We start from the raw sequence: 24,365 nt of genomic DNA, 5'->3' as shown, positions 1-24,365 counted from the left end.
GAAACGGGGATAGAGGTGGAGGTTAAAATCCATCCCCGTGCGGGGATGGAGATTCGAATTTTGAGACAGGCGGGGTGGAGACCTTATCCCCTGTCCCCGCCCCGGTCCATTGCCATCCCTAGCCCTGACCCATCCATCACCCGTTGTGCGATGAACGGTCAGCATGATTAAGTATGAGTTAAGCACGCACTGATTAAGCAGCTACCACTTTTCCTAGTTCGTCCTATACAAAGGGTGAAGATTTGAATATATATAATATGTAGATCTGGGCTAGATCTGCGATCCCGTAATCAAATATTGGTGTCTGACACTATATTTGATCGTGTGGGTCGGCAGAGTGGCCAGCAGGATATGCGGAAAGCATTAAGGTGATCGTTAAGACCTGAACCATTAATACCAAAACCCGTTAACCTATATGGGTCTACTTTTTTTAGCCATACCTAAACCCAAACCTGTCCCAAATGAAATTGGGTCTACTAAAGACCCGACCTTGTCATACCAACCCGACACATACCAGAACCCGTTAACACATATGTGTCCACAGTTTTTAGTTTTTAGTTATACTCGAACTCGAATTACATTGGGTCGAGTTTGGGTCTTACTTTTAAACCCGATTCATAATCGGGTCTAATAAGACCCGACCGGAACCGACATGGTTACACACCTATTTCCACGTGAAAAAAAAAACTGTATCCGATACTGTGTTGAACTCGGATTTTCACTCCGAGTCAAGTGAGTTCTGTTTGCCCTTTATAGGCCGAGTCGTTCGGGAGTCATAAACCCCAAAAGTGTTCGTCCTTCCTGAAGCCCTAAAACGCTCTCCTCCTTCAGCCATGAAGCTCGTCAGGTACCGCATTCCCATCATTCTTTTTCTCGTTTTTCTGGTTTTTCCTGGTTCCTTCTTTTTTTTCTGGAAAAAAGTAGATCACGTTTGGTTTTCTCTTTGCAAATCAGGTTCTTGATGAAGTTGAACAATGAGACGGTCTCCATCGAGCTCAAGAACGGAACCGTCGTCCATGGAACCATCACAGGTACGTTGCAGAAACAAAAGATTTTCTTCCGATTTTTTCGCGTCTTGAAGGGTTCGTGATCTTTGTTGTTGTTAGCGTTTTACCTCGAACTCTGAAAATTAGGGTTTTATGATTAATGTTTCTTTGTGCTCCCAGTTTTTCTCTTCGTTACTTTAGTCAGCTTTTACTTGCATTTCGTTCTCCGGAAATACGTGGGTTTGTGGTCGTTTGTCTTCTGGCCGTTCATGGGGCGATTTTTTAGGGTTTTAAGGGATACTTTTAGTAGAGAAGAACCCTAATATTTATGATGCGTTTGGTGGTATAGCGCATCCTTTTTTTAGCATTTTTTCACATTTGGGTTGCTTCAGCCGACTCCGCGAAGGGGGGACGGATTCATGATGAGGATGATGGTGTGCAGTATTTTAGTTCATAATGCTGCGTTGAGGATGCGATATTTTTTCTTTCTTCATTCGTTGTTTGCTAACTGCTTCGAGGCTAATCAGTGGGCTATAAGTACAATACACGCCCAGTTCTCTCGTGTAGGGGAGAATCTGTAGGTGCTTGTGTTTTGGTGCTTTAGCCCGTCTATTTGATAGATAAGAAAATGATGCATGTAATGTGGCGAGTTTTTTCCACTTTTTCGCTGTCTGCAACTCCATAGGCTTAGAGACCATGTTGTTATAGTTCAGACCCTGATCAAATCTTTACTCAACTTGGTTGTACTCTATGTAGCACAGGTGCTTCAGGATTCCTGGTATACCCATGTGGGTACCATAACAACTTCTAAAAGGGAGATTCATCATGAAATTTTCTGCTTTAGAGGTTGTAGACTTACATCTTTTAAGACTTCATTTATATATTTTTATTTCTTAGATGGATTGCCAGCAATAAGACAAATGAGTACAATAAGATTTTTTGTACACATGAAGAAAAACCGCTAGAGGGCTGACTATTTTCATTGTTTAGCAGTTCTACTGGGGTAATTGAAGCTGGCATCACCAGGGTTAGGTTTCTGCATTAGGGTTTGTCAGATCCGTAATTGGTGCACACTTGATAGGTCCAATTCATTTTTCTTGATAATTGACATGTAATGTGTAATTGGAAACATGCACCTGAAACATTCCATGTTGCAGAATTTATAAATGGTAACGGTACAGAGAATATCTGTCTTTATAAATATTGTACTGGACTTCCAAGTGATTTTTTATCTTTGTTTCAGCAGGAAATAAACTTCAATGGCATCTCATAGATCCTAGAAATGATATATACTTCATATAGGGAATAAGTAATTATGAAAAAGGTGCAATGCAGCTGGAGAAAGACCTAGTTTTGTTGTAGATAAGTATCAATCCATTCTTTTAGCCTACCTGGTGTCTGCTTATGCATCTGAGTCTTAAATACTACTGATTTGTTCATGATGTATTTGGAAAATAACATTTCTCTGAAAATTAAAAATAAATATTACTATCATGAAAATGTCATAAAATTGTCAGGAAATTCTAGGGAAAATACCAGAGTTACCAGAAGCCCCTATACAGTGGGGGAAGCGCGCTTCCCCGATACGCGTTTCGGAAGAGCGAAACGTCGTGCTTCCGAAATGTGCAGGGAAGCGTCCCCTTTTTTTGGGAAGCGTGTTTCCCTTTTATGGGAAGTGCGCTTCCCCAGGCTTCCCTCTTTTTTTTATTATCTTTTTTTTTCTTCTTTTTTCGCTTCCGCTCGCTTCCTAGGTCGCTTCCGAGATGGTTTGTGATTCACTTCTAAGTCGTCCCCCGCTTCCCGCTTCCAAAAATTTTGAAAGTGGCTCGCTTCCCGCTTCCAAAAATTTTGAAAGTGCCTCGCTTCCCGTATTGCTTCCCGCTCCCGCTTCCTCGACTGGCAACCATGGAAAATACCATAATATTTTCTCTTTATTCTGTTAATTTGAAAATTGTTTTCTTACTGTTATTGACAATTTTCCACTCATTTTTGAGAAAGCTGTGACAATTTTTTTTCTAATAAATTCCCTTGCTTTACACATTTGCTGAGATTTTCTTGGAAAAAGAGTGTTTCTTTCCCATATCTTCTGTCAAATCACCTTGCTGAGGAATTGTGAATAGTGATATTGGTGATTATGTGCTGGAAGGATGTAAGATTTTGGCTCCCCATATTTATTATAGAGAACAATTTGCAGTATCATACCATTAATGCATATATATATTAATGCTTGTATGCATGTTGTTTCACTATCAGGGGGCGTTTGATGTGCTGTCTGCGTGCATCTGTGGCACGCCCAGCGTGTGGGCCCCACGCACATCAGCTGCCCCATGCAAATGCGGGATGAGCAGACGGCCTCTTGGTACATCCCTCGGACACAATAATGGTGTCCGTCACTGTTCCATGCCCCCTCCCCACGGAACAACAGAGAATAGACATTCATGGACACTATATATATGTGAACTGAACATAGAGGCCCCATTTGTCATTCTGCCCTGTTCTGCCCCATAGGTATTAAGTGTTTTATGATAGATGTGAACCGTTAGATGTGTTTAGCATGCTCAATTTAGTGGGAATCGACTCTTGGATCATGTTTTTTGGACAAAAAACATGTTTTTCTGAGCCGGAAAAAACTGGTACCTTCATAGCCATTGATTTTGGATCACCGGAAAAACCTGTATACATGTCACATTCTGGCGATCCAAAAGTCGGTTCCCACTAAACAAAATCTATAGATCACACCTATAGTGTTAGATGTCAAATCACCTATATATATATAGATAGAGAGAGAGAAAGAGAGAAATGGGTAGGTGTGAAATTGATACGTGCTAAATGGGTTTTTCTGCCCTTTCGGTGTTTTTTTTGCAGTTCTGACCCCATAAATGTGTTGGTCATGATTGATTTACGAGGAATCCACACCTGGATCATGTGTTTTCGATGAAAAGAATGATATTTGGAGCCTCAAAAATTTATAAAGATTTTGTACCATTGATTTTTCAAACCTTATAAAAACCCACCCATGTGTCTGGATCGAACACTTCAAGATTTGATCCCTATAAAATCAAGTACATAGATCACATTTGTACGGTCAGTATTTAAAAATGAAACAAAAAAACCTGAAAAACTCATTTAGCATGTGTCATTTAACACCTATGATTTCACAACTAATAGCACTGGGAAGCTACCCGACCCTGTACCTGATGGGCTTTTTTCGAAAATTTGACCTTACGGATGTATTCTGCATGATTGATTCATTAGTAATCGACTCTTGGATCATGCATTTTGGATGAATAAAATGGTTTTTGGTTACTCGAAAGTTTTAAAAAATTGTAGACCGTTGATTTTAGAACCTTATAAAAGCCTATCCACACATTGGAATCAAATGATCCAAGACTCGATTCCTATGAAAACAAGCACATGGAACACATCTGTAAGGTTGGAATTTTGAAAAAACACCAAATTTTTTTAAAAAACCCCATCTGGTATGGGTCGGGCATGGATGGGATCGGGTAGCTTCCCATTGTCCTATATATATATATATATATATATATATATATATATATATATATATATATAGTGTTGTGTGGACAGTGCATCCTGAACTGTCCACGGACAGTTCAGGATAGGACATGCTGACCTGTCCTCTGCTGTCTGCTATTCAAACGGCCCCTAAGTGAATGTGAGCCTAAAGAATTTTTTATACAAACCAGTCTGACTTGGTGTGGCATTACAACTGGATTTGCAACCAGGCCTAAGTAGATGATGTTGATTGGGTTGCTTGGACCATGGCAGATTATGTCGATTGGGTTGGTTGGACCATGGCAATACATTCTAACTCATGACTCATCTGGATGGTGAGCTGCATGACAATTTTAAAGCATTGTAAGTAAGACTTATTGATTTTATTGAGGGATGACAATATATGAATCAACCAACTTTTATGTCACCTTTCTTCCAAAGATTTTTTTTTATTTAGAAAAAGAAAAATTGTCCACTAAATTCTGCTAACTGAATTGAGAATCTGAACCAGAGTTATCAATCAAGGAAGCAAAAGCGGAAAATGAAGCACTTTCAAAATTTTAGGAAGCGCAAAGCATGGGACGACTTAGAAGCGAACCTGGATTCGAAGGGGGGAAATAAGAAGGAAGCGGCCTAGGATTCGAGTGGGAAGTGATAGAGAAACGAATAGAAATCAAAAGATAAGTGCAAATGTAATTATATTTTTAATTTACCAAAATATAATATTTATGTGATCATTCGAAGCGGGAGCGAGAAGCAATTTAGGAAGCGAAAGCGGAAAGCAAAGTACTTTCAAAATTTTAGGAAGCGCTGGACGACCTAGAAGCGAACCCGGATTCAAAGGGGGAACGAAGAAGGAAGCGACCTAGGATTCGAGTTGGAAGTGATAGGGAAGCCAATAGTTATCGAAAGAGAAGCAAAAATGTAATTATATTTTTCTTAATTTATCAAAATATAAGATTTATGTGATCATTAAAAAATAAAATATGAGTAACTAAAAACTGAATCATATATGCAAATTGCAACCATTTAACAAATACAACTGTTGCAACCATTTAATAAATAATATGTCAAATAAAATTCAGAATTCATTTTCATGTTACGACCATTTAAAAGGACCACCCATTACTAAAATAGTAGTGATACAAAAGGGGCACAAAGAAAATTAAAGGATAAATAAACAGATGGAAGGGGGCAGACCCAGACAAATTTGACAACTTTGATCAGGAAAACCAGAAAAGAAAAATATCTCACATTAGTTATTAATATGGTAAGTCGATAGGATAGCAAGCATACATAGAATAAACAATATATTAAAATAAAAATAACAAACATACTTGGAGAGTACTGTTAGAGACAGATCATACACGAAAATGATGTTGAAAAATGAAGCTCAAATCTGGCAAAGAGTTCTAGAACATGTAAGAGGAAACACCAAGTTCATGTATGTTGCCAACCGCAAAAAAGCAGACCATATAAACAGTGGCTACACACAAAAAAAAATGTATCATTAGCATGTTGATTAGGTTATTGATCCAACACAGAAAAAGCAGAACAGTTACTTGTCACGGTCGAGAGAGAGCGTGAGAGAAAAAGAGAGTGGAAGAGAGCGTGAGTATAAAAGACAGTGAGAGAGCAAGTGAGCGACAAATGGGAGATAGAGAGTGAGAGCATGAGAGACAGAAAGCTAGAGAGGAATAGAGACTCAAGAGAGCGTGAGAGAGAGAGAGAGAGAGACCTTGTGATTCTATGCATAGTGCCTCGGCATCCTCGGAAAAGGTTGGAGCTCATCCAAAAATTGAGAGAGAGAGAGAGAGAGTTGAATTAGGTTTCGACTTTCCCTTTTATATGGCCTATTTACCATAATACCCTTTAAAAAACTATATTTTAAATTTCAGTTCCTTTTTTTGTAAAAAATTAAAATAGGAGGGTGAAGTGCGTTTTCATTTTAAGGGGAAGCATGCTTTCCAAAATAAAAGTGTGTTTCTCCACGCGTTTCGGAAGTGTTGCGTTTCGCAGTTCCAAAGCGCATTTTGGGGAAGCACTCTTCCATGCCTATGGGCTCTTCCGGTAACCCTGATCTGAACTCATTTGCAAATGATTGATTGTCATTTACGAGGTTGTTGGACATTGATAGAAACCTTTGTTTGACTTAGGTTCTTGCCTGTTTTCAGCTATTCTTGAGGACCGTTGTGCTAGTGATGCATGGATGGAACAAATTGAGCACTATGAGTGGTTTTGTTGCCTTCACCCTAATTATTTGATTTCAATTTTTGAGTTGAGCATAGCCGCTGAAAAAACATCCTCCAGGACTCAACAGTAGCTTTAAAGTAGGCCTCCTGAAACTCTAGAAAAAAGCTATGAAGCTTAATTCAATAGGGTCTGACTGATGTGTGATAATTGGATATTCATCAGCAACCTGGTGGTGGACCAAGGTTGGCAGACTAGGAAGCGAAAGCGAGAAACGACATGGGAAGTGGAAGCAAGAAGCGATGAATAATATATATATATATATATATATATATATATATATATATATATATATATATATATATATATATATATATGTATATATATATATAAGAATTAAATGGGAATCAAAATGAAACACAAATAAAAACCAAAATAAAAGTGAGTAATATTAAATTTCATGATTTTTAAGTGTAAGAATTAATTTTTTTAACAAAATCGAAAAATGATGACTACCAATTTAGAAAAAGCACATGGAAGTGAGTGAGAAGAAATAGAAACACAAAAAACATGAAAATTTGAGTAAGAGAACATATAAAAAGAATATATGAAGCATGTAGAAAGCATAGAAGAAGCGTGAGGGAATCGAGGTTCTCATCAAGTTTTGGAAGCGATGAGTATTGCGCTTTCGAAGCGAGTTTCCGTGAAGTGGGCTTCTCATCTATCTATGAAGCTTCCAGTAACTCTGTGGTAGACATCAAATTTCCTGTGCTTAATGAAACATGGCCATAGTTGTGGAACTCTCTCCTTGTCAGAAGCAAGCTCAGAAAAAGGATTAAAACTATTTGGAAGACTTGGAAAGCCAGCTCCCTCTCAGCTTTCAAAGGTTAATTAGTCGACAAGTGGAGTATGTGGCATCAACAACTCCTCCAGAGAATCTACCACCAAGGATTAATTTGATTCTTACAGATGGAATTTAAAAGTATTTTCAGGAATCTGAACCAAACAGATCCCATCTTCGATGATAGGGTTGGAAATGGTAGAAAGTAGGGAGGAAAGAGGAACTGTGAGGAAGTGAGTAATGGGTTCTGGGCTTTCCAGCCCTCTAAGAACAGGTGCAATTGAAAGAAACAACAGATGGGTAACAAGAGACAAGTGGGGAAGGGCAGGGGTTGAATATAGGCAACAGCAGGCCATGAGAGAGTAGAAAATAGGGAGGAAAGAGGAATTGTGTGAGGAAGTGAGTAATGGGTTCTGGGGTTTCCAGCCCTCTAAGAACAGGTGCAATTGAAAGAAACAACAGATGGGTAACAAGAGACAAGTGGGGAAGAGCAGGGGTTGAATATAGGCAACAGCAGGCCATGAGAGAGTGGAAAGTAGGGAGAGAAGAAAAGGGAAGAGGCTAAGCAGATATGTTCCAATCTAAGTTGTACCTTACTCCAAAGTCCTTATTATAGCACATGCATGTAGTTACACCAATATTCTTCCTGTTCAAAAGTCTAGGGCTTTAGTATTGTCTCAGTTAAGACCTTAATACTGTGTTAATGTTTTGATGCAACTTGGGTTGCATTATATGATCGTAGGCTGTTTCCCTGTAAAAAGGAAAATGTAAGACTGTAGGCTGTTTCTCTAAAAAAAATGATTGTAGGCTGTTATGAGGACAGGCCTTTGGAATAATAGATTCATAACCATGGTTATGGTGTTCTCTGTTTGTGTTCATGACCTGGTCTTGTGGTGTCCTATTTTTTGTAACCCTAATTATGGTCCTAGTGCATCTGGTGAGTAGTGTGATGCAGTATTCAATACATAGATATGGAAGCATGTTTGCCGATAACTTTCTTGCAAGTTAAAAATTTAATAGGAATAATATTGTTCTAAAATTGAGCTCTAATAGAATACACACGTGCGCTCACACACACATCTAGTTCAAAAATCTAGTTCTTAATAGAACAGAGACACAAGTGACACATGCAGATCCTTTTTTTTATTGGATGTTGACAAATGTACCTGGTCTTTTTACCGATAACAATTTTTGAAGTTCTGTGGTTACACTTCTGTTGGCACCATGTTGCCAAAATGTTAGAGAACTTCCAATTAAGGTAAGGTAATTTTTTTTGCATTCAATAGGTTTTTAGATGAAGAGGTTAAATAGAGTGTTAGTTTTCCTAGGCAACCATATGGCTTTTATAAAACTGGTTGTGCAGGTGTTGAATATACATTATTACTTGTGGCATGTAATCAAATGCTTGGTGCATCACACAGCGTGCATATCTTAAATACAAGTTTTTTCCATGTATTGGAAGAATTACATGGATCATTTATTATTATTGGCAGTAGTAACTGCCAATACTAACATAACTCTCTCTCTCTCTCTCTCTCTCTCTCTCTCTATATATATATATATATATATATATATATATATAGAGAGAGAGAGAGAGAGAGAGAGAGTAATGCACTCTTTCTGCCCCGTTGGCCCTCTTCAAAAATTGTAGTTTTCGGTATTTTTTTCTCACATCTAACACCATAGATGTGATTTATTGATTTTGTTTAGTGGTAACTGGCTTTTGGATCTCCGGAATCTGACTTGTATACAGGTTTTTCCGGAGATCCAAAATCAATGGCTATGAAGGCATCAATTTTCTCCCCCTCATTTTTGTCAAAAAAACATGATTCAAGGATCGATTCTCACTAAATCGAGCATGTTAAACACATCTAATGGTTCAGATTTATCATAAAACACTTCAAACTATGTGGCCTAATGGGGCAGAACAAGAAAAGAGGGCCTAATATGTCCAGTTCTCATATATATATATATATATGTGTGTGTGTGTGTGTGTGTGTGTGTGTGTGTGTGTGTGTGTGTGTGTGCTCGCTCGCTCGCTCGTGCCCTCTTCCCTTTCTTGCAGTTCTTTTGATGTCGGTTGGCTTATGCAGGGGTGGATATTAGTATGAACACGCATCTGAAGACAGTGAAACTAACCCTAAAAGGCAAAAACCCGGTGACTGTTGATCACCTCAGCGTGCGTGGAAACAATATCCGATACTATATCCTTCCTGACAGCTTGAACCTGGAGACTTTATTGGTTGAGGAGACGCCAAGAGTGAAGCCCAAGAAACCGACTGCAGGTAATCTCTCTTTCTTTTTTGCTTCTTTTAGTTTGACAAGCCTGCTACTCTCGTTAGCATGGTTTTCTCATCTCTTTATGTTTCATATGATAAAATTTCCCATGCACGTTACAGTAGTTTAATAGCCATCTTTGTGGAATCAATGAGGAACATGGTCTTCATCTTAGGTTGTGTTGGCATAGCAGGCACTCCTGTCCTGGGACGCGTGCTTCTGCTACGACCAACTCCACATTGGAAACCGGGGATGAGAGGGGTGATGGTATTTAACTAGGATTTAATAAATACCACCTACCCCTGTTTTGGGAGAAAAGAATGGTGTTGAGAGAGGGGATGGGCCATTTTCAACTTCATCCTCACAAGGATGTTGTTGACAGCTCCAGCTTCATCTCCCATTTTCTTCTCCACTCCCATCACCCCTCTCATCTCCTCCCCAACACTGGCTCCCAATTAGAGCCTTAGTGTAGCTATTCATTGTTTGGATGATTTGCGTACGGCTGCATAAGCCAAGAGATGATGGAGGCAGGCTTTTCCCTCTCCATGTGCAGGCAGTCTTTTGTAAAGGAATAATGTTATATTAGTTTCACCCATTGATATACCTCATGTGTCTTTTAAAACTTTTTCAGGGAGACCTGTGGGACGTGGCCGGGGCCGGGGCCGTGGTCGTGGCCGTGGTCGTGGACGCTAGTTCTCAGCTGCGTGATTACCATTTTTTGTGCTTTCAGGTTTTTATTGCTCCTGCTTCTGTACAAAGAGTACCTGCTTTGGATGGATTAGCTTGGTTTTAACCAAGGCAGAGGGTTCTGTTTGTGATGAGCATGAAAAATCTGGTTATATGTAGACACAGAGATCTAGTTTTCTATGTTAGAGACTATATCTTCAAGCTGGAATCCAGTTGAAACAACGACATTGAACGCCTGGTCGGTTCCATCTGCGTGAAATTCTATCCTGTTTGTTTCGTAGTGTTGGCTGTATGATGACTTGACCAACTTGGTCCAAGTCAAATTGCAACCCATCTGATCCAGACCCAACAAATGAAGTCCAAGGTTTTTCTACAAAGCTTCACCGTGCTTGTTTCTTTGTTAGCCTCAAAGAGACTAGACACGTGGCTCTCGATCCCTGATGGCTTGAAATAAGCATGGATCTACAAGTTTTGGTAAGACCAAAGCCCTGTTTAGAACATGTTGCACTGGACATGTTCTTAAGGGGGGGCTCATTTTGGAGCAGGTTACTTGAGGCTACCCGCAGTTTGAATATAACTCAAGTTTCATGGGAGTTACATTTCCAGGTGAAGAAACCAGAAATGACCTAATGAGAACATGTTTTTTATTGGTTACAATTCCTTGGCATAGGTAGAGGATGGCAGTGGACCGGGGCGGGGGACAAGGTCTCCACCAAGGTTGTTAAATGCGATGAGGCGAAGCGAGGTGTTGAGCCTGCGCTTTGCCTCTGAGGCGTACGCCTCAGGTACTGACGCGTACGCCTCTCACAACATGAGTGTGATGCATCAACGCCAAGTATTATCTAAAATATCGTAAAAATACGTGTCATCACACTCAAGGCCTCGCACCAGTGAAACATTTCACTAACTTGCACTGCTGGATGTCAGAAACATGGGGAGTACAGTTGACTTAAATGGCATATTAGAAGTGAAACTTTACTTTAAGTGCATCACAGCAACGCCTCAGTACCTTGAGCGTGCGCCTCGCCTCTGAGGCGTATGCTTCAGGTACTGAGGCGTACTTCTCTCACAACACTGGTCTCCACCCTCATCCCTTCTCAAAATTTTGCTAGGGTTTTGATTTTAACCTTTATTCTCGCTTTCATCCCCGTTTCATGTCCTCCATTCCCGATCCAAACGGGACGAGGTGTCCTGGTCCACTTCCATCTCTAGGCACAGGGGAAAGTAACAACCCAAAGGGATTTGAAGAAATATATCGAGGTTGGGTTTTCCGTTACAATGGAAAAATTATAAAAAAAAAACTGTATTAAAAATCATTCAAAATCAAGTGGTTGATGTACGGTAAGGGCATTGTTTTCAGTGGCCATTCAAAATCGTGTGATTTTGCAAATCGGTCCCTACCTATTATTTACCTTTACAAATCAGTTTTTGAGGTAAACAACTGTTTGCTTTGCCAGTTCTGCCCCTTTAGGAAGACCAATTTGTAAAATGTTAAATTAATACAACTATTTGGGCAAGATTATTTTGGTGATAAGTTAACCATGGTCAGTGTTTGATCGTGGTCAAACTAACAGCTGTTGACAGAAAGACGAGTTTGAGTTTGTTGTAACGAGGGTGTGAAAGGTGTGGACTGATTTGCAAAATGGCATAAGGCAGGGGCTATTTTGCAAATCAGCTATAAGGTGGGGACCAATTTGTAAAAATCCTTAAAAAAAAGGTTGGGATGTAATAATCAAATTAGCTTTTTCAATCAAAAAAGGAAAAAACCTAAAAATTGAGTGAAGTTTTTAAAATCTTTTGGGTCTAAATCCAGTGGTCTGAATTGCATCAATTTGAAGAGAAAGCAGTAGGTCTGGGAAACAAGCAGCTCATGATCAGCTCCCAAAGTAAAATAGGCTCACTGAACATCGAAGCAGGTTATATGTTCCCCCCCCGAACAGGGCAGTTAGCTACATCTCATGATCGGGGGTCCCAAAGAGCACCACGTATGTAAGCATGTGCGTCTCGTATCCCCATGTTTGTCAGCATTAATTAGCGTTGGAGTTTGATGCGATTGCAAAGACTTAAGTACCCTCTCCTCCATTGGTGCAAAAAAAAAATGACGGCTCTTGAAAATGAGTGGTTGTAAAGACTTAAGTGCCCCGAAGATGATTATTTAAGACACAGTCTCTGCACTGCAGGATTATCCGAGAAAGAAATCTCCCCTGGAGGAGGCCATGAACATCAACCCTCTTATTCTCTCTCTCTCCCTTCTATTTCTGCTTCTGTGCACATCCATTAGAAGATCATACATTGCTCCATCAAGCACCGACTGACCTGCACATTGACTGTTGTGGAGCCTGATTCAAAGTTTTTACCCTTACAGGATGGGGGATTTACATTTCGTAGAACACCCGTCACCGGAATGAGATGAACACCCGTCACTGGAACGACGGCTCCGCTGAGACCTCCTCGCTAGGGAGAGGAAGACGACGTGGTGGAGCTTCTGCTGGCCATCCTCAGCGCGACTGCACCGACTAGGTTGCTGTCGAGGTGGAGGGCGAGAACGGTGACTCTTAGCTTGGGCAATCTTTCTTTTGATGATTGTGGTTGTAATGTATCGTTGAAGTTAAAATGGGGAATGAAATGACAATAGAAATTGCTGAAAATTTACAAAAATAAACTAGACTCAAAAACAAAGACACCACTTTTTACGGATTTGGAATATGACCTCCGGTTAGGGAGATATGGCTCTGACAAGTTGGTCCTAATTTGCGGAAGACACTACAAATCGCTATAGCGATTTGTGGAATACACTACAAATCGCTATAGCGATTTGCGAATCGCTATAGCGATTTGCGGAAGACACTACAAATCGCTATAGCGATTTACGGAAGACACTACAAATCGCTATAGCGTTTCGCGATTTGCGGAAGACACTACAAATCGCTATAGCGATTTGTGAATCGCTATAGCGATTTGTGAATCGCTATAGCGATTTGCGGAAGACACTACAAATCGCTATAGCGATTTACGGAAGACACTACAAATCGCTATAGCGTTTCGCGATTTACGGAAGACACTACAAATACTACAAATTGTTGTAGGAAAGCCCGATAATACTACAAATCATTGTTGGAAGGCCCAAAAAAAATTTGGTTCGGAGGGCGCTGCCCCCCGAGCCCCCCGCCAGGGGCGGCCCCCCCTGGACCCCCCCCCGCTGACCGCGCAGCGGGATCCGCGCCGGGGGGAGCCCCCGGACCCCCCTCCTGTAAGGGCAAAAACTCTAAATCAGGCACATAAGTAGAGAGAGAAGGGAGAGAGAGTGAGAGGGTTGGTGTTCATGGCCTTCTCCAGGAGGAACCCTTTACCTCCCTTGATTTCTTCTCTACAGAGAGAGAGGGTTTTACAGTGTTTTACGAAGAAGGAAGAAGAAGAAGATGACGATGGAGCAATGTAGGATCGTCTGTTGGATGTGCACAGAAGTAGAGAGAGAAGGGAGAGAGAGTGAGAGGGTTGATGTTCATGGCCTTCTCTTTGTTTCCCTTGATTTCTTCTCTAGAGAGAGAAAGGGTTTTATAGTGTTTTATGGAGAAAGAAGAAGAAGACATGTTTGTCCTTTTTTTGAACAGAAAAAGAAGAAGACTTTGAAGAGTCAACATCATCCTCGACTTTCTGGATGGAGGACATGTTTGTCCTTTTTTTGAACTATTTGTTTTTTCTTTTTTGAATGAAAGACATTTTTGTCATTTTCTCAAACCATCACTTTATGAGAAGAATAGCAATAAAGGATACTTAAGTCTTTGCAACAACACCAGAGTCCGATGCAAAGTTATGTCAACATACACAGGAATACGAGCCCCATGTGCTTGTATACGTGGTGCTCATTCAAAGCCCCGAACACAGGCGTGGGATTCAGTGAATCATCGGGGGCGAACATACACAACCCTCTCACTGAACATGGACAATGGGTGGTTGGGTCAGCTTGGCTCGTATAAGCTGGTTAAATAATAATAAATATATTTTAGATATCTTTTACATCAGACTCTGTATATGCAAAACAAATAATTGAAGTATTTGGCTTGCTAGTTTTTGTTTTAAAGATAATAAAACACTTCTAGCTGTAAAACGGTTTTTTTTTTTTTTTGTAATTATGTTACTTCCAGCTTTGAAACGATGTATTTTTCTATAAACAAGTCAGCTCAACCGAGCTTGAACTCGGCTCAGCTCACTACAAGAATGAGCCAAGTTTGAACGCTTCGAGCTTGGTCCATCTGGTTCAATTACTAGCCCTAGAATGCAATTGAATTCAAGCAATAGATTTTTGTGGACCCTTGATTCAATCTCCAAATTGATGCATTCTATCGTCGGTTGATCCGAAGCAAATTGATGCATTCTACCATCTGAAATTTACCTGACCCGATCCAACGCTAATCAGATTTGGATCAACTGAAGCAGATCCAGTAGCTTATGTTTTGTGCCTGCAGGGTGAGAGTAACATTGATCTGGATCTAGTTTTGAAGTTTACAAACCAGATACGGGTTGATCCTTGATCCGAATGTGATGAAGGCTGACATTAGCAATGTGAGGTCCCTGATAAATATTATGAACGCGATGCCGACTCGAGGCATGAATACATGATTTCTATAAAAAGCTGTCACAGGGGCACATCATTTCAGGCGTGTCTTTGGCGACATGAGTGAACATCTCGACACGAACACCACAGATACACTATTACTTTATAATTTTTAATAGCATTTTAATATTTTTGATATTTTTCAATAAATACCTTTTTTACTATTAAAATATCAAAAAACAAGTTTTTATTGATTAAAAAACCTAAAAAATTAGGTGTCATTTAAAAAAAAAATCAAACTTACAAGTTAGACTCGCATCAAGTGTCCATGCATATTTGTGACATAGACACAAAGTAGGGCATGAGGAAACTATTATTCTAATTTATCAATTGTAGTTATCAATAATAACAATACAAAAAAATTTAAAATTGATAAAATATTTAAAAATAAAGAACGTGACACGGAATGTCATTAGCATATTCGCATGTGGTATCATGTTCTGTAGGCATGGGAGCTCCATGTTCGTGTCCATGTGACATAGCTCATGGAACATACTTTACATACATATATAAAACAAACTAATTTTCCTACGATCTGAACCCACTGCATGGACTCAATAAGCTCATCAAGTTGGGCCGGATTAGGGTCCAGCTCCTGAAGGTTAGTTCTAATCTGGCCTGACCCGAGTCCGGCCCTTCATTGTTGTCCATAACAATATAGCATAATCCATCTCCTATTGAAAAAAAAAAAAACTATCCTGCCAAGTATTAATAGGGATAACTTGTTAAGCCGAGGATGTTTGAAAGATTAAGTCCTCACAGCTGGTTGTTGCCACGTGTAACGCTGGTCCAGAAAAACAAAACTATCCTGCTGAGTATAAATAAGGTTAATGGATTGTTAAACCAGGGATGTTTGAAAGATCCAGTCCACGTAGCTGGCTGTTGCCACGTGTACGTTCGTCCACAAAAATAGATGTTTGTGAAAAAAGAAAAAAAAAAAGTTCATAACAATATTGCATATATAATCCATCTCCTATTAAATAAAAAAAGAAAAAAAAAAGTCTATTATGCTGAGTATTAATAGGGATAATGGCTTGTTAAGCCGGGGATGTTTGAAAGTTTAAGTCCTCACAGCTGGCTCTTGCCACGTGTAACGTTAGTCCAGCCCTTTTTTTTTTTAGTCCATAACAATATAACATAGCCCATCTCAGGATTTTGAAAACCTACCAACTAAAAACCCTACCAAACCTACCCACCACACTTTTTATTGGATTTATGGTATTTTTTTTTAAATTCTGACCGTATGGATGTGATCTATATGCTTGTTTTTATAGGAATCAGTTCTTGGATCATTTGATTCCGATGCATGAGTAGGCTTTTATAAGTTTCAAAAATCAGCGGTGTGCCTTTTTTATAAAATTTTTAAGCTATAAATACCATTTTTTATATCCAAAATTCATTTTTATCATGCTGAACACATATGTAAGTCAGAATTTTGGAAAAAAACAGCAAACATTTTTCAATGGTATGGTTGGTGGCATGGTTTTTTGTGTGTAGGTTTTCATTCCTTCCACATCTTCTATTGAAAAACGATACAAAACTATAAAGCTGAGTATAAATAAAGTTAATAGGATTGTTAAACCGAGGACGTTTGAAAGATTAAGTCCTCGTAGCTGGCTGTTGCCACGTGTAACATTGGTCCACAAAAATAATGTGTGAGAAAAGGTTTTAAAAAAAATAAACATCGAGTGATGCTGCCCAGGCTCGAACTGGGGACCTTTAGTGTGTAAGACTAACGTGATAACCGACTACACCACAGCACCGAGGTTGACAATGACACCATTTTATGTTTTATGAAGATTACTTTACTTCGGGATGGACTTGGCTCACTAGCCCTAATGCTAGTCAAAGTCAAACAAAACTCAACTTCTCGATTTTTTCAAGTAGAGGAACTGATACGTTACCCAATGTACTCGATTCAGGGAGTGTTTTGGACGGACCTACTTATCCAGAAATGTTTCGGATAATCCGGGATATTGCATTGGTCAAGGATAACACAACATCCTACTTTTCTGGAATATGTGGGTGAGTTGGAAACCGGAACAGATAATTGGAGAGGCCTCTAGTCATCTACTGAATCACTTTGGGTTTAGTTGAATTTTAGAACTGGGTCTGAATGTCAGATAGGCTTACTCGACCCTGTTCTGAATCCAAGAGCCTGCTGGGCTTGGGACCGCACCAATACCTGAATCTCTTCATCCTACAGGCTACTAGGATGGGCTTAAGCCTAGGGCTGTAACTGGGATGGTTTGGGTCTTATTAGACCCGATTCCGAATTGGGTCTAAAAGTAAGAAGCAAACCTGACCCAATCTAATTCGGCTTTTGGTTCGGATTTGGGTAGGGATGGCAGTGGACCGGGGGAAAGCGGGGCCCCGCCTCGCCCGGTTTGGACCGGGGATGGAGGCGGGGACAAAGGTTAAAATCCATCCCTGTTCGGGGATGGACGTACACTTTTCCCCACCCCGCCACGATCCGCGCCACGATCCCCGCCCTGTCCCCGCCACTTTTTCCCGCAATAGCCCCGCCCTGCCCTGTCCCCGCTATAGCCCTGCCCCGCCCCGCCGGGGATGGAGGACATGAAACGGGGGTGGAGGTTAAAATCCATCCCCGTGCTGGGATGGAGGCTGAGATGGAGGTTCTAATCTTGAGGCGGGGCAGGGGTGGAGACCTTATCTCCTGCCCCGCCCCACTGCCATCCCTAGATTTGGGTACTGCTAGAATTTGTGGGGCCCATATAGGTTACCTGGTTCGAGTATGTATCAATTCACTCTCGTGTCGTGTCCACTTATATAGTAATCTTAATGGAATATTCCACAAAAATGGCATATCCCGTGTAGTGACAAATATCGCAAGATTTATGAAAATCTCACGATAATATCGTAAGAAATTCCCTGAAAATTTAAAATGGTAATTTCTGGCAAGATTTTTCAAAATATCGTAAGATTTATGAAAAAACATAAATACCGCGATTTAAACGTGACATTTACATTTTAAACAGGTATTTTTCATGAAAAAACTGTGTATTTTTATTTTTAATAACTTTTATTAATACTTTCTTACAAAATAATTTTATATATTTTTAATTTATTTTTTTGTTGCCAAGATTTTGCCCTAAAATGCAAAAATTATGAAAAAATTTCAAATTCTCGTGAACTTTTGAAAAACAAGATTTTGCCGTTTTTAACGTTTGTTACTATGCCTATGCAGATGTTTTACGTTTGGCCAAGTGCAAGACATAAACAATTGCACTAACACTAGCCCGTAAAGATAAAGGGAAATGGCCGTACCTCATGTCAAAAATAACACATATTTCAAATAACTCATAATTTTTGAAATTCGCACAATGTCTAAATTCATTAATTTTTTTAACGGTAAAAGAACCTTTTCACCCTTCACAAGCCAGTTTCTCAATGGACCGGGGGAAAGCGGGGCCCCGCCCCGTTTGGACCAAGGATGAAGCGTATGAAACGGGGATGGAGGCGGGGACGAAGGTTAAAATCCATCCCCGTTCGGGGATGGAGGCAGGGATGGACGTACACTTTTCCCCGCCACGATCCCGCCCCAACCCCTTCCCATCACTTTTCTCCGCAATATCCCCGCCCCGCCCCGCCTCATCCCCGTTTGAACCGGGGATGGAGGACATGAAACAGGGATGAAGGGGGGGGGGGTGGAGATTAAAATTCATCCCCGCCGGGGATGGAGGTTCTAATCTTGAGGCAGGGTGGGGGTGGAGACCTTGTCCCCCGCCTCACAACCCCCCCCCCCCCCCTCCCCACTGCCATCCCTAGTGCAAACTTCCTCTTCCTAAATAATATCCACTTAATCTAACTTCAAACATGTGTTCAACATAGTTTGTTTGCTAAGCATTGCACTATAGATCATTTTTTTTTATGTAAAATAAGATTTTGTGAGTCATGAAATTTGTAAGGTTAAATTTACAAGAAAAATGAAAACTTAATGAAAAAAAGAGGTGTTTCTATTAGATTGCATGTACAAACAACTGTAGCAAATTTATAATCTATACACAAACACATGTATGCACAACTATAAGTTTCTTTAGGCTTGTAAGTCTGTTTTTCAAATTTGAACAATTTTAAAGTTAGACAAAATCGACCAAGCAAAAAAATTGGACGAAAATAATAGAGAGCGAGGTTGACTGCACCTGACACATGACCCACACCCAGCCATGTCGGGTGCCAATCGAGTGCAAGGTTGACCGCACCCAGACATCAGTGTCGACCCAGCTGCTTTAAGGGTACAGAAGCACCCATGTTACATACCCAATAATCAATTTTTATCTTTTCGAAGAGGGCCTAATGAAGTGTGTGATCAAGTGAAATTAAAAAGGCATTGGCTTCTAAAACAAATGGCTTAGCTCTTTATTCATTTGAAAGGTATAAGTCCACCAAATAATCTTCTGTTCTCAAATAATCAACCAAAACCACAAACAAACCATTCTTGGTTGCAACAATGGGATTAGCTGATTAGCAAAGAGACGCTGCTTCCATATCAAAATCATGGAAAGAACTTGTACAAGCTAATACATTAAAAGAACCAGCAATTGATTACCTACCTTCCATTGAATCAACGCACAAGCAGGATGGTGTATACTGCCATAGCAGAACTTCAAACATACAAATGCTACAGAAACTACGCATGGTTAGACTCATCTCAGTAGACTGAAAAAAGCAAATGAAAAGACAAGACTCCCAATCAAATTCTGCATGAGACAAGCAGGGACAGAACACGCTATGAGCAGTTTCGAGTAAAGTTCTGTCCTGAAAAAAACTCGAAACAGATAAAACACAATCAACTCCAAAGAAGGGTAACAAAAAAAGTAACATGTTCCTAACTACGGTGTTCCAACCATTGTTTCATTCACCAAGTAAAGAACATGGGTTGGTAACCCAAGCCCATGCACCCGGATACGTCTACCAAGGATTTCACACCAGCTGAACATCCAAGAACCCGAACATGCTTAGCCACCCAATCTAATCAACCTGCGGTTGAACCGCAGATCATGACACCAGTAATCTGACTACTTGACCCTTCCTAATTCAGAAATTCCCAATGTAGAGTTGAATGCAACTAGTTAATCTCAGCCGATTCCCATGGACCCATCATGTGACTTTGGCTAAAAATAACAAGCAAGATGAGTTGAACCGAGTGAACAGGCTTGGACTGAACTATCTTGTCATAATTCACTCACCGCAGCTAACAAACATGCAAATTCAACACACATTCAACATTTATGATGCCAAATCTGAATTCAAGAGCGTCTGCAACAAACACATTCAATATTTATGGTGCCAAATCTGAATTCAAGAGCGTCGCTCTTCCTATGTACTATAATTACAAGAGTTACATGTATAATTGATGCCTGGAACTCAAGGATGCAAAGCCATTTCGTGGTATTCAAAAAACTTTAAAGGATTTTCATCCATCAAAAAACAGAGGCTAAACAGAAGCAGCTTCTCAAAACCTTTAAGATGAAAGTAAACTGCTACCTTTAGGTGAATAATGTAACCACAAAGAATAAATGCTGTTTGCGTGCATGCCTGAGAGAGAGAGAGAACCATCATCCATGCAAACATTTTATGTGGCACAAACAGAAGATACAAACAGCTGCTATAGCACTTGATAAAAGCATGCAAGCAGCAGCCTGACCATAGGCTCCATCACAAACCAATACAGAACTGTTCAACCAATACACCGAACATTTACAGCACCAAATCCGAGTTCAACAGTGTATCACTTTCTCAAGGCTACAACTTCAAGATTTACATGTCTACACCTGATGCCTGAGACTTGAGATTATAGGGTCTTTTCATGGCATCTACATTTTTATTTATTTTATTGTAAAGGGATATTCATCTGTGGGAAATTCAGGCATGATTTTCAACCAGCAAAGAAAACATCAATTATACTATCAGCTTCTACAAGCCCTTAAAATGAAAGTAAAAATTTATCTTTAGGTGAATAAGGCAACCACGAAGGAATAAACAGTGTGTAGATGTAGAGCAGTATGCCCAACCAATAATGAAGTTATTCAAGGGGAGAAAAGCAGTGGTACCATGTACACATAGAGATGTCGGCTCAAAACATGATTAACACATTGCACCATAAGAAAGACTAAATAACAGATTAAGGATGGGTATAAGCTAAAAACAGATATAAGCAATGATACCATTAATAAAGTACAACTAAAATTTACTAGATTCAGAAACTGCCTTAATTAAACAATGTTTCATTCAACAGTTATGAGTTTAAAGAACAAAGTCAGAAGAAAAGAAAATGAAAGAAAAAGGTAAAGAAACAGTTAAGGAAACAAAAACAGGCAGCTCCTGCTGCCCTACAAAGAGAACTCACTTTCCCTAACGCAGCCTAACATTAATTTCCTGCATCCTAGTCTTAGAGTCCCAACATGCTACCATGCTGAGATGAAGTTGTACAAACAGAGAAGGTGGACAATGACAGCCGAAGATCGAGTCATTCTCTACGCCTCTTCCCATAGTCAACATCCCTAGACCTTGACCGTGTTTCCTCCTCTTGCTGTAGCCGGGACCTGCTATGTGATCTTGAAGAGCGGCCTCTATCCCAGTCATCATCATTCTCCCATTCACGATCCCTGTGCCTGTGATGATCTGCATATTTTTCTCTATCATCTCTGTATCGGTCCCGTTCGCGTTCTCTTTCTCGTTCTCGATCCCTATCATGGTCCCGATCTCGATCCCTGTCATCATGATGCCTTCTCTCTGACCAATCTTGATCACGCCCAGCCTCTTTTTCCCTTTGCCATCCTATGTCCCGATCATCTCTGTACCTCCTTTCAGAACTTCCTGCATAATCCCTATCAGAACTTCTGTCTTTCTCCCGTACACCACTGGACCTGACAGCTCTTTCATGGCTTACATTATCACCATAACCATGATCTGAAGCAGCATCTTCTCCATAACTCGTTTCCCCTGTCCTACCCCCATACTCATCACCTCCCCATCCAGCCATATTTGGATCTGACCAAATTCCAGCAGTGTTTCCATCAACAGCACCAGTGGGCATCATTCCCATTCCGTTAGTTGACATCCCGCGACCAAAGAAAGCAGGATTCACATGTGCAGCGACTCCCGGAAGAGGCATGGATCCAACAGGTGGAAACGAGGGCAGAAGCCCAGTGTATGGATGTGCAGCTCCAGGATACCCTCCATAACCACCCACTCTTCCCATGGGCCCTCCATATGTGGGATCAAAACCTTGCCCCATCATTGCTTGTGGATGCATCAGAGGAGGCGTGGCAAGACCCTGACCAAAGAGACCTGCTCCAGCATTGTTGCCCATTCCTCCATTCGAAATCACGCCCCTTCCCCCGACACCAACTCTATTTTTCATCTGCACACCTTGCCCTCTACCACCAGCCATCCCCTGACCACCCCGTCCCCATCCCATCCTCCCAACGTTTCGTCCACCATCTCCCCCCTGGTAATTTGCATTACCAGCTATGACACCACTGCCCCTACCACCGGCATCACCCGCCCCCCTCCTCCCCAGTGAATGTGCAAGAGATTGAGCTGTCTGATTCTTGTTCATGTGAGCTTCTCCCATTCTCCTCACATTGCTTGGATAAGTTATAGCTACAACGCATGGGCGACCGTTAAACACATGACCATTCATTCCCTCCTGGCAAGCGACCGCAGCAGCCGGGTCATAGAACTCAACCTGACCAAACCCCTTCGATTTCCCGCTCGCCTTCTCCTCAAAGAACTTGACTTCCTTCACCTGACCATACTTGGATAACTCACTCTCCAAATCAGCATCAGTAGTCCACCAATGCAATTCACCAACAAAAACAACCATCCCGCTATACCCAGCAGCACCAGGACCACCACCACCACCAGGTCGAACACCAACACTAATGCCGCCACCACCAGGACCACCAACTTGCCTCACCGAACTCTCAACCCTATTCAAATCGTCAGGATTACCCACAGCCTGTCCCCCCACATTCGATTGCCTGAAATCGACCCCGGTACCACCAACAACAGCCGAGGTCAAGCCCTTCGAAGGCGCATCCCCTCCACCTCTAAACCCTAAACTCCCCACCTGCCCATCTTCCCTCTCCAACCTCGACTCCGGAAACGTCTCGAATTTATCGGGCGGCCTAGAAGAAGCAGAGGCATCGAAACCACCCATACCTTCCTCCAACCGAATCCCACCACCACCCACCTGACCTAACCCTGCTCCTAACTCGGGAGGGACGGCTCCCTCTCCATCTTTCTTCCGGGATTCGACGACCATGTCCGTTTTCTTCTCTTCCACCTCATTCTTGAACCCTAAATCAACCCTCTGCAATGTCTGATGGAAGCCCTCCCCGACGTTTACGTCGTTGTAGAGGTCGTCATACTCATCGTCCGCATCCCCTAAAAAGCCTTCGTCGGCGACGGCCGATATCGCTTCTTGCCTCTGGAATTGCTTTCTCTCGCCCTCCCCAAATTCCTCATCATCCTCCATTTCTTCCCCCTCCCCCAAGAGAACTTCTTGCCGGTTTTTTATTCAAAGGTTTCTCTTGTCTGACTGTCCCTGTGCTATATGTGCGTGTCTTTTTTGTGGGTGTTGTGCACAAAAGATTGAATAAAAAAAATGAACTCAAAAATGGAAGGACAAAGAAACCCTAGAATGAAAGGGTGACACTATCAAAAGGGGGAGAAGAAACAGAAAAACCTAGAAACAACAAGAACCCCAAACAAAATAATAATGGGTATGGAGGGTTTGCCTCGTTCAATCTTCGTCGAGAAGAAAGAGGGGAGAAACGCTCTCTCTCTCTCTCTCTCTAGATTTTGTTTTTACAGACACAGGAGTGCCTTATGTGATATAATAGTATGTGAAAATTACTAAAATACTCTTATTAAAGCATAAAATACCTAACGCAATCCTCGTCCTGCCTCCTGTTCATGTTAATCATTTTTTAGTTGAATCCTGTTCATGTTAATCATCTTTTTAGTTGAGTTTTTTTTTTTAGGAGACTCAATCAGGTTTGATTTGAGTTGGTGTCTGTGGTTGTGCCCAATGGGCATGAATCTTTAACATATTAATTTACAAGTACCACTAAACCAAGCATTTTCAATACTTTTTTGGCAAATCCAACTATATTCACATGGTGTACTTGCAAAAAATCTATTGTTGGATTGTGTATTTTAGATGTAAAAATAAGATTTTTTGGATGATTGAATATGAAGATTATGAGTTTTTTATTTTAAA

At 40.8% G+C, this 24,365-nt stretch overlaps 2 protein-coding genes and 1 non-coding gene across 3 annotated transcripts; 1 reads left to right on the top strand and 2 right to left on the bottom strand.

The window, feature by feature from the left end:
• The first annotated feature begins 790 nt into the window (after window positions 1-790).
• LOC149812980 (small nuclear ribonucleoprotein SmD1a-like) lies at window positions 791-10,724 on the top strand. The gene is made up of 4 exons (XM_089991962.1): window positions 791-847; window positions 955-1,031; window positions 9,627-9,818; window positions 10,442-10,724. Exons 1-4 carry the CDS (start codon window positions 834-836, stop codon window positions 10,501-10,503), a joined length of 345 nt encoding a protein of 114 aa, XP_089848088.1. The 5' UTR covers window positions 791-833; the 3' UTR covers window positions 10,504-10,724.
• A 6,077-nt stretch (window positions 10,725-16,801) lies between these two features.
• On the bottom strand, window positions 16,802-16,875 carry TRNAV-UAC (transfer RNA valine (anticodon UAC)). Its single transcript has one exon. It is a non-coding gene; the product is annotated as a tRNA-Val (tRNA).
• Window positions 16,876-21,322: 4,447 nt separating this feature from the next.
• LOC149812978 (uncharacterized) lies at window positions 21,323-23,756 on the bottom strand. The gene has a single exon (XM_089991934.1). It carries the CDS (start codon window positions 23,616-23,618, stop codon window positions 21,603-21,605), a length of 2,016 nt encoding a protein of 671 aa, XP_089848060.1. The 5' UTR covers window positions 23,619-23,756; the 3' UTR covers window positions 21,323-21,602.
• Window positions 23,757-24,365: the final 609 nt, after the last annotated feature.

This window comes from Nuphar pumila, chromosome 16, assembly GCF_984573655.1.
Source record: "Nuphar pumila chromosome 16, dmNupPumi1.hap1.1, whole genome shotgun sequence".
NCBI lineage: Eukaryota > Viridiplantae > Streptophyta > Magnoliopsida > Nymphaeales > Nymphaeaceae > Nuphar > Nuphar pumila.
This window is presented reverse-complemented; position numbering and strand designations above follow the sequence as displayed.

What these genes read in the sequence shown, in the direction of transcription:
- LOC149812980 (XM_089991962.1), top strand. An exon ending in CGTCCATGGAACCATCACAG is followed by an intron (nt 1,032 to 9,626) that starts GTACGTTGCAGA and finishes TGGCTTATGCAG; the next exon opens with GGGTGGATATTAGTATGAAC. An exon ending in GCCCAAGAAACCGACTGCAG is followed by an intron (nt 9,819 to 10,441) that starts GTAATCTCTCTT and finishes AAACTTTTTCAG; the next exon opens with GGAGACCTGTGGGACGTGGC.
- LOC149812978 (XM_089991934.1), bottom strand. Translation starts at nt 23,618, where the DNA reads ATGGAGGATGATGAGGAATTTGGGGAGGGCGAGAGAAAGCAATTCCAG.